At 44.5% G+C, this 10,098-nt stretch overlaps 1 protein-coding gene across 2 annotated transcripts in view; it reads right to left on the reverse strand.

Moving 5' to 3' along the window:
- Positions 1 to 364: 364 nt before the first annotated feature.
- GNAO1 (G protein subunit alpha o1) overlaps positions 365 to 10,098 on the reverse strand; it is a 294,593-nt gene continuing 284,859 nt past the window's right edge. Inside the window, exons 8-9 of one of the 2 annotated variants that reach the window (XM_038368089.2) lie at positions 5,263 to 5,486; positions 365 to 4,056 (exon numbers count right to left, since the gene is read on the reverse strand). In XM_038368089.2, coding sequence (XP_038224017.1) covers positions 5,299 to 5,486 — 188 coding nt within the window. In that variant the 3' untranslated portion in view covers positions 365 to 4,056; positions 5,263 to 5,298. Of the gene's footprint in view, positions 4,057 to 4,337; positions 5,487 to 10,098 lie in introns of those variants that run through there. The other variant, XM_043495136.1, reaches the window with a different exon arrangement.

Here is a 10,098-nt window from a genome sequence, read left to right on the forward strand (position 1 = left end):
CTTACAATTCACTATTCTAGTGGATGTTTCCGCCGATGAACTCATTTGCTGGAATATTTGTGGAGGGTGAACTGAATAGGGATGCAAATGTAGTCAGTTATTTCTAATTTTCAATCTGAGCCAGTATTTGTCAAACACTTTTTTTGAACTCTTCACCAAGTTTTATCTTCAGATTGTCTATTGTCTTTTGTCCTGCTTTACTTGATTTTGCCCTTCTCCCTTGTCTAGGCCTTAGAATGCTAGAATCAGGAGAAACATCTTTGCTACTACGGGTTCTATTTCTGTGTCCTAATGCATTTTCTCTAGTATTTTGGGTGCAAAAAATTTCCAGTGTCTTTCAGCCATTCTTCTTTTGAATCACCGGTGTGAGTAATTTGATGATGGCTCACACGGGGATCAAATTGTTGCTGGGGTTATCTTTTCTTCTGCAGCGTGAAGTCGAGACCAATGGACCTCCCAGGGCTTCTTTTTCTGCCTGGTCAGAGTGCAGTTTGAGATGACAAAAAATGCAAGAGACTGCTTTGGAACATGACATTGGTCTGACTAAGTGGAGAGGAATGTAGGGTTTAAATTGGATTTGGTGTGGAACTGGCTGGCTGAAGGGATGAGAAATTAGCCTCTAGGCTTTACACCTCCATATCATCCATTTGAATACGTCCCAAACTGGCTGCAACATTAGATCATAACCCTCTGATGTTTGTTCTCAGTATGTGAAATAAGTTGGGAATCTCAACACCGATCCTAGTGGATGGATGTCTACATCATGACTAAAATGACTGACACAGCTAGCCTTCAATATTGTCAGTCTGAGTGGAAGCCAAGTATTGAGTGAGAATAGATATTTAGGCCCCAGCCCTGCAAACACTTAACCATGTGTTTAACTTTAAGTATGTGAGTCATCCCCAGATGCTTCAAGATACGCATGTGGAAGAACGTTTGTTAGATCGGGACTGTAATTGCCATCGCTCCTGCGTTAGGTGATCTCTGCAGTTCCAGGTCAACGCATGTCGGTGGGCTGGGGTGGGAAAAATCTTCCAAACTGGTACCGCCTGTGCGTTAATTTCCTTAGGGGACACACAGGTGACTCCTGGGCTGTCAGCCTGGCACCTTGCACAATCAAAAGCTCTGAAGAAAAACAAATGTTAGTGGGATGATCCAGTTTCTGTGATTATTTTTTTTAATTTAATTATTATTACTAATAAATTCCTAGCTTTTCCCTAGCGCTTTTCAAGCCTTAGATCTCAAAGCATCTTACACAGGAGGTGTATGAATCCACACCCCCATTTTACAGGGCATTAAAATGTTCCACCCCCTTCAATGCTGCTGAAAGGCATGTGGTTGGCAGCCTTTTGAGACTCAAGATCTCTCTCCAGCAAGCCAGCACAGCAAAGGTGTTGACAGTGACAGCTTCCTCCCTCCATTATCCTGCTAGTGTGCCTCAAATCTGACCTGGAGGCCATCCCTGAGGGAGCAGAAGACAGTTCAGATTCTATGTATTCCATCCTTGGCTGCAGTGTGTGCTCAAGACGGCCAATGAGATTGCAATGAGCGTTGACTGTGATATTTCATGGGACACACACGATCAAGACTACCAAATCCATTTCACATAGGCTACCAGCAACCATCAGATGGCAACAACATCCAGATGCTTCTGCCCTGGGCATTGATCGTGCAAGCTGTATTGTGTGGGCAGATCCTTGTGCCTGCACAGAGCCACGCTGAGGCCAACAGCAATCTGCATGGGTGCAGAGGCCTATCTATATGCGATACAACTTGCAAGATCAGGCTGTGGGCTGGGAACAATTAGCTTAAAGCCAAAAGGCCTGTGATTCCCAATCTCCTGAGCCACGCAGGGCCCAGATGTTTTAGTGCTTAGCTTCCACAATGGGGGCCAGACTTCCAAAAGCACCCAACGTTCATCCAGTAGGCTTTCTCGTCACAGTCTAGCCACTGATCCCAGGACCTAAGTGGGAGCTGAGGTTTTTCTAAAAAATCTGGCCCCCGTGTCCGATAGCTTTTTGAAACAACACAAGAGGTGGAATAATTTGCAGTGGTGCCAATTCGGAAGGGGCTGAGGGGCATGTGCCCCCTCCCCTGGGTTTTTACACTGGCTCAAAGTTCCATAGGCCCCAAAGCCGAGGGTGTGGGTGTGGGTGGGTGGCATGGCCTGACCGCTTTTAAGCAGTGGTCCCACACTAAATCAGTACAGCTGCTGCCAGGGAGATCCAAAGGATGGCTACTGAAATTTGATGCAGCTGCCCTGCCATACTGATGGACGGGCGACTGAGCCAAGTTTCAGTGAGTGGTCTCGCGACCTGCCACATGGAGAGTCTGTTCCTGGATGGTGGAGTGCAGCCCCATGCGGGTAAGAGAGCAGGGAGACTCCCTGGATGAGCAAGACCCAGGGTTCCTGTGCATGTGGGGGGGAAATGGGATGACTGACTTCAGAGCGGAACTGGGTCCCTGCTGGAAGTGGGAACGTGGGTAGGGACCAGAATTTGTCCCCTTCCCCTACATTCCCAAGAAATATATGAATTGGCACCACTGTGTTCTTTTTTTTTTTTCCTTTTCTCCCCCCCCTTAATTAAAGAAAAATAGTAATAAAAAAACTGTAGTCTGAAAACCAGAAGGTGAAAGACCAGGATTACAGACAAACATTCTCTTTTATTGAGCTACACATGAATTTTCCATTAGTCAGAGAAAGAGATTGGCAGTGTCTAATATATCACAGAAACCTCACTGATTGGTAATAGAAAGGCTTAGAAAGACCTGGCGCTTTATATATATATGTATATTTAGTTTCCTCTTTATTTATTCATTTTATTTTAAACAGGTGTGTCTGGTTTCTTCAGCAAAGGTAACTCTGAAAAGTGAAACTGTGAAGATGTCTGATTACTAATCAAAGTAGAAATGATGAAGGATTGGTCATGAAAACGGTGGCTTTAATGTAAACACTACATTTGATTTTGGGGGTTTTTTTTTTTTAGTTTTTTTGTGGTGTGTGTGTGTGTGTGTGAGAGAGAGAGAGAGAGAGAGAGAGAGAAACTTTTTAAACATTTTCTTTTTTTTGTTTTTGGGTTTTTTGTATTTTTTTTGTATTTTTTTTGTCTGTTTTTGCAGCACAAACATCCCCACAGGAGAGAGAGAGAGACAGAGAAAACACCATTCACTAAAAGGAAGGATCAGAGGAGGAAAAAAGCAGCACAAAAAAGCATACACTGGAAAGAGTTACAAAAATAAATCCGAACAAAACAAAAAAACCCAAACAAAAATAATCCCTCTAAGGTCTCCCAAACCAATCCCCAAAACAATAAAAGAAAGAAAAGGAAGCCTTTCGGGTATGTAATACACAGTATTCTTCAGAGAAGAAAAGTCAAGAGAGGGAAAATCTCTGGATAATTTGGCCGCTACAGGCCAGTGCCAGCTGTGCTTTTTTGATACAAATCTGGAGCATGAAAGAGACAATTCAGAACAAAGAGTCATTATTAAACTAGGGGAAAAGAATAAATAAATATAAAGCAGAAAGACATTCCCTGCTGGATACCTGACCCACAGTCATGGTCTTGCATTGTAGTCTTATCACTCCAGGCTAATAAAGACCCCCCTTTTTTTTCTTTTTAAAGAGGCAGGGCACAAATAAACACAAAAAGGGAAATTAAATGAAAACAAATGCAAATTCATTCCTGTTAAAATGAGGAATGGAGAAGAGAAGTTGCAAAAGATTTTTCTTTTTTTTTTAAATAAAGGGGGAAGGGGAAATGGGAAAGGAATATTTTCTTTTTTTTTTCCTTTTTTCTTTTTTTTTTAGCTACAAAGCACATGAAAAAAACGTTTTTTTTTCATTTTTCTTTTTTTCTTCTTTTTTAATCTTTTAGCTTCTAAATGTAAAGACTCAGCTAAAACCAGATCTACAGCAGTCTACGGAAATACACAGCCATCATTCCATGTTCAGAACATTATACATTGATTCAATAAGGAAGGCTGTGTCTTATGCAAAAGGCCAAAAGGTCATGCTACCGGTAAGGAGAACGCCAACAGGAGAGTCCGTGAAGTGGTCTGGAGAGAGAGAGAGAAGGGAGCCCAGGCTTGAATACATTAAAAATTAATCAAGAAATCAATTAAATCATAGGGGGAAATCCCTCACAGCCAAGTAAAACAGTATCACAATGGTTAATATCCTTAATTAACCCTGTTCAAAAATAAATTGCATCTCCCCTCCCCTGCCCAAAGCCCATCTGAAAGTGAGGTTGGCACTGACCCGCCGTTCGAATATGATGGGCAAATACATCCCTCCCCCCCAGTATTTTTGTGGCGCGCGCGCGCGCGCGCGTGTGTGGGTGGTGTGATTGCCACTAGGGGCCCTCCTCTTTCTCGCAGAACCCACGCTGGTAAAAAGCCTGAAGCTCCCCAACTTGTGCTTTAACTTGGGAGGAAGTTACATTCCACAAGTGAAGAGCTTGTTACATAAAGGATGCTTTCCTGCTGCGTCCCGGTTAAAAAAAAGTTCTAAAATATCGTGGCTTGGGTTTGTTTTTTTTCTTTTTTCTTTTTCTTTTTTGTCTTTTTCTTTGTTTGTTTTTGAAACCCACAAGAGCTGAACAGAACCGAGAGGCATTGAAAGCCCAGCCCACATGGTGCATACTGCAGTGCGGCACCCAGCTGACTTACAGCTTCCTAACAGCAGTACGTTAAAAAAAAAAAAAAATCCAAGAAACTGGAACGGGGAGGAAGAAAGAAGAAAAAAAAATTCCCCTTCCCCTCTACCCCGAAGCCGCTCCCCACAAAGAAGAGTTAAAAAAATAACATCGCTCTTTGTTTTAAGAAAACAATCCCTTTTAAAACTCATAGGATACCTTAGGTTCAAAATGCGGGCAGACCATTTAGCAAATGTCAGCATAATTTTTCTTGGCTTATTTAATTGATTTGTTTTCTATGACTAGTGACAATACCAGGGAGGGCTGAAGCCTGTCAGAGAAATCAGTTCTGTCCACAGCTCTTTGAGACAAACTAAAAAGATTGTTGTGGTGGTTTGTGTGTGTGTGTGTGTGTGTGTATGTATGTGTATGTGTGTGTGTATATATATATATATATATATATATATATATATATATATATAAAATAAAATTTGTCATTATGCCTTTTTATTTACCAGCTTGCATTATTAGTAGTATAATTTTGTTTTTTGTTGTTTGATTTGGTTTTTGTTTTTGTTTTGCGCTTTTTTCTTTTTTTAAAATTTTTTCCTCACGCCGTGATCATTACCAAAGAAGTTGCTTTGCTATACAGGACGAGAAGGTGTCAGTACAAGCCACAGCCTCGGAGGTTGTTGGCAATGATGATGTCGGTGACAGCGTCGAAGACCACCTGGATGTTGTTCGTGTCCGTCGCACAAGTCATGTGACAGTAAATCTCCTTGTTGGGGGAGCGGTTTTTGCTTTCAAATTGTGCTTGGATATATGCCGCTGCATCCTCATAAGTGTTAGGGCCTGCAGGCAAACAAACAGGAAAAAGAGAGAGAATCCCGTCAGAGGTTTTGCTGGCATGAGCACGCTCTAGGGCAGTGGTTCTCAACCTATTTACCATTGTGGGCTGCACATGCAGCTCTCTCTGTGTTATGTGCATCCACACAACATATATACTACAGGTATGGCCCTGAGGATGTCACAGGGGCTGCAGCTGGGTGCTGATTGGGCCGCAAGCGGGGGGCTGAGAACCACTGCTCTAGGGAGATCTGGAAGAAAAGAGCTGGGAGAGGGGTTGGTGTATTATCGCATAAAGAGAAAAGATGATGCACGAAGAAGACATTTTGTATTGCTTGGAGTTCACATTAGAAAACCAGGTCTCCTCTACCACTCCCCCTCACCTCCGCTCTCTTTTTCCTAGAAGACTCTGTAGATAGCTGGAGCGCTAATGAGATAATAACATTGCAAATGAAACATGAGCAACAGAGAAGAAAAGGGATTTCAAAACTCTTTGGATCAGACCCTCAGCTAGTGTAAATTGGCTAACTCCACTGACTTGTTTACACAAGCTGAAGATCTTGCTCATTGTTTTTAAACTCTTATTTAATGCAAACATCTGAATGAACAGCTGGGAGGAATGAATCTCCCTCTTAAAGATTCAGCTTTCTGCATCTCTTTAATTAAAGTTATAGAAAGCTCCCCCTCCAGGTCTCCATACCACCAGGAGACTTCCAGAAACCCCAGGGGAGATGAGACTTGATAGTCCTGATATTTCTGAGGTGAAAAATAAGCAGAAAAATTAAAAAGCAAACAAACTAGACAAGCATGAAGACCTACTTTATCCATTGCAAAGACACCCAAAAGGGCCAAACCTGATGTTTGTTCTAATTTTGCTGGTTACTTCAAAGATTAATGCACTGAAAATATCTTGGAAGCTCTGATATTTGTATCTCTACCTGGGAGCCACATTATCAATAGGGGGAGAACAAACAAAGAGATGGTGTGAGAGGAAAAGCATCAGAAAGTTAGTGCTCAGACCTGCTTTGTACCACACTAACTTTAATAGAGTTACTCCTAATTGACACTGGCGGTAGTGACAGTGGGATCAGGTACAGTGACTTCACGGGAACAGCAGGGAACTGCTAATCAGTGCGCATCAGTGCAAACATTGAAAACGAAGGCCAGGTCTGCACTACAAACTTACATCAGGATAACTACATCGTTTGGGGGGGTGAAAAATCCATACCTTTGAGTGATGCAGGTACACTGACGTAACCCCTGGAGTAGACAGCGCTATGTCAATAGGAGGGCTTCCCTGTCAACATAGCTACCACCTCTTGGGAAGATGGGTTAGCTACTCTTCACTAAAAGCGCTACAGTGAAGCTTTTTAAGTGTAGATCTACCCTAAGCACCAATTGTGCTTGATTCAGCCAAAGCTCCACCCACCCCCAGGTTACTACAGTCCAAGCTACGCTGAGGAATCTCACTATTTTGCCCCAGTTAATGCACTGGGAAAAGTAATTGGGCCCATGGAGATCAGCTTGGAACATGTTGATCCTTTCCACAAGTATTACAATGGGGAAAAATGATCACAGGTGCGTCCATGTAACTATTGCTACAAGCTGAAATGAAAACATATTTAGAGGCTTATATGTGAGCTTGATTTTCTGCATTTCACCTGCAACCCAAATCCCTACAGCAAACCTGGAAGCGGCATCCCCCATGCTCCTTCTGTTGCTGTAGTGATTAGAGACATAATGCAACAGGGAAAGCCAAGAACCACAAGGCACCAAACTAAGGTTTGGACACTAGGCCCAGATGCACAAAGGCTCCAAGCTTCCATTGAAAGCAGTGCTAGTTCCTTAATACTTTTGTGAATCTGGGCCTAGGCCCTCATTATACTCACAGTTACATCACTATACAGCCAGAGTAAATTCCTTAATGTTCATAGACTTCCTCCAGGGTTACACCTGTGCACTGAGAGTAGCACTCAGCTGTAGGACTCCTACAGAAATATCCAGCAACGCCCAGTAAGTGGATTATTATGGTCAGTGCTATTACAATGGATACTATAATAACCTGTGAGAAATGGAGGTTGCCTATGAATCACATCAGTCGTGTTTCACAGGGCATCAGGCGCTTCTAATAACCACCCTACAACACTGACCAACAGGGCCAGTTTCTTCTCCCTTGGTACAATGGAATTACTCCTGATTTACACAGCCGTAACAGAGACCGGAATCAGGCTTGTAACGTTAATCAAATAGATTGAGGGGAATAGACTTGACAGGTAGAACCAGATGCAAAACCAACACGCGCACTGCTAAGTACTGACTAATTAAAATTACCGACAAGATGGCTGCAGAGTGGTGTTCCATTTTGATTGCAGGCATGGGCACCACCCTCACCAGGGGCTGCTGGGTCACACCAGCTGCACTACAGTCAGGCTGGGAGGTGATGGCATCACCCAGGCTGACAAGAGCGAGGTCCTGCCTGTGGTAGACCTAGCCCAGGAGTGAGGGGAGAGGACATGTGGACTCCACACTGGGGAAGAAGCACCAGGCTCCTTTCTGGGCAAGGGTAAGGGAAATAGCCCCTTGACTAGGGTGAGAGCTCCACCCTCTGCCAGCAGCCTGGTCCCACCCATGTGACAGGTCTCACCCCTTCCCTGCCGGTCTTCAGTGACAGGCTTTTGGGGGTTCATTTTGAGAACCTTGTCACCTTACCCCAGCCAGGGTGTGAGTGGAGGCCAGCGCTGTCTTGGGCACGTTTTGAGGTCCCACTCCACATGCTGCTGCAACAGTTTGTACTGTATAAAAAGAAATGTCCAGAAGGGCCTGTGTTCTCTAAGGGGCCTATCAGCTCCTACAGCCTATTAGACAGGGCAGAACTTGAAATCTTTGTCAGATGTTGGCTTGATGGTCTGGAGAGGGCGGACAGTCAGTTGTTACAGCTGAAAAATACATGTTATTACACTAAGCAGCTTATGATGGTGAGAGCGTTGAGGCCTGGCCCCTTGCTGAAATGCACAGAGCCAGGCATCTTTTGAAGAGCTGCTATGATCTGGAGAGTCATTTTCCTTTTCAAGCTCTCTTTCTCTGGCTCTGTTCCTTTATTTTAATGCTATTTCTTGGAGGAGTGAACTTCCCCATGTTAGGTCACATCTGAAGGAGAGAGGGGGGTTGGCTTAAGCCTCAGAGGGACTGCACATAGTCTGCTGTACTGTACCCTAAACAGGGATGATGTTGCCATTTTCTTGGGAATGGGAACACAGCTGGGACCCAATTAGCCTGCTGGCTACCTGCATCCAAACCCCAGGGAAGCCCATATGAGGGGATGATCAGTTCTCAGGTGTGTTGGAAGCTGTAATAAGCAGTCGTACACAAGATGATGTGGATTATAGTGCTCTGTAAAATGGCCTTGATCCAATTTGGACAAAAATTTGGCACCTGTGGAAAAGCCTCTATGCCAGACAGATCAGTCCTTCAAGGCCAAACTCAACTCAGGAGGGGTCTGTCTTTCATAAAACTCTTCCTTTGGTTTCTCTTTTCTCATCTGCTCCCCCACGCTACTGGCCTTGCTCCACGCTGCTCATCATCTCCTTTGAGCACCCAGCCCATCTCCTGGAGAAGTGCAGAACTGGGGGAGGAGGGGTGAAAGAAGAGAAGAGGAAGGCTATTTAGAAAGAAGCTGCAGTCACTTCTCCTTCCAGCTGAGGGATGGCTGGGGGGATGGGTTAGCAAGAGATGCACAAGAGGATTGTTAAACGGGTGCCGCTGATTATCTCCATCCCTGGGTTTCTTCAGGACCAGTGGAACTATTCTCTTGGGTGGATTAATCCCGACTCTGTTACTTGTATTTGATTTGTTTCAGTCTATTTGATAAGTAAGCGCTGATACATCTCATGGTGCACCTCATGGGTCAGCGCACCCAAGGCACCGTTCTTTGACTAGTGTAAAATGAGCATCCTGTCAGGAGATATCCAGTAAACGGAAGAAATGTCCGACAATGTTGTTGTACTGAGCAGCTACATAGGTTTGTATATATAAAAAGCAAGAGCAAAGGCCAGCCAAATGACTCACTGGTGGCATGTCCCGAGACCCGTTTGACTTCAGTCACGAGTCTTGCTTCCTGGACCGGCTGGGGCTAGGAATGAGGTGAAAGCAGCAGGCTGAATCCCTGTGAGAAAGGGATTGAGGCCCAGTGTCTCAAAGGTATTTAGGTGCCTAAATCCCATTGATTTCAAGGCACCTAATTACCTTTGAGGATCTAGCCTGAGCACTCTATAATCACTCAGTAAGAACCCTTCTAACTTCTCAGAGGGTGTGATGGGGTGTTCACCCCCGACATGGCCCGAACAAGTAAAACAGGCTAATTACCTGTCAGGCCCTGGCTTTCCTCCAGAGGCAGCCTGTATGGTTAGGGTGACCAGATGTCCCGTTTTTAAAGGGACAGCCCCATATTTAAGCCCTCCTGCAAGGGGTCCCGACATTTTCCTAAAAACAGGCAAATTGTCCAGTATTTTCTATATCCTGCCCCCCATCAGTACTGGCAGGTCCTGCTTCTTGCCAGATCCCTGCTCACCTGCTGCCCGCCTACCAGCAGTGAGTGTGGGGGGGTGTCCAGTGGCTGACA

This window comes from Dermochelys coriacea, chromosome 12, assembly GCF_009764565.3.
Source record: "Dermochelys coriacea isolate rDerCor1 chromosome 12, rDerCor1.pri.v4, whole genome shotgun sequence".
In the NCBI taxonomy this organism is placed as follows: domain Eukaryota; kingdom Metazoa; phylum Chordata; order Testudines; family Dermochelyidae; genus Dermochelys; species Dermochelys coriacea.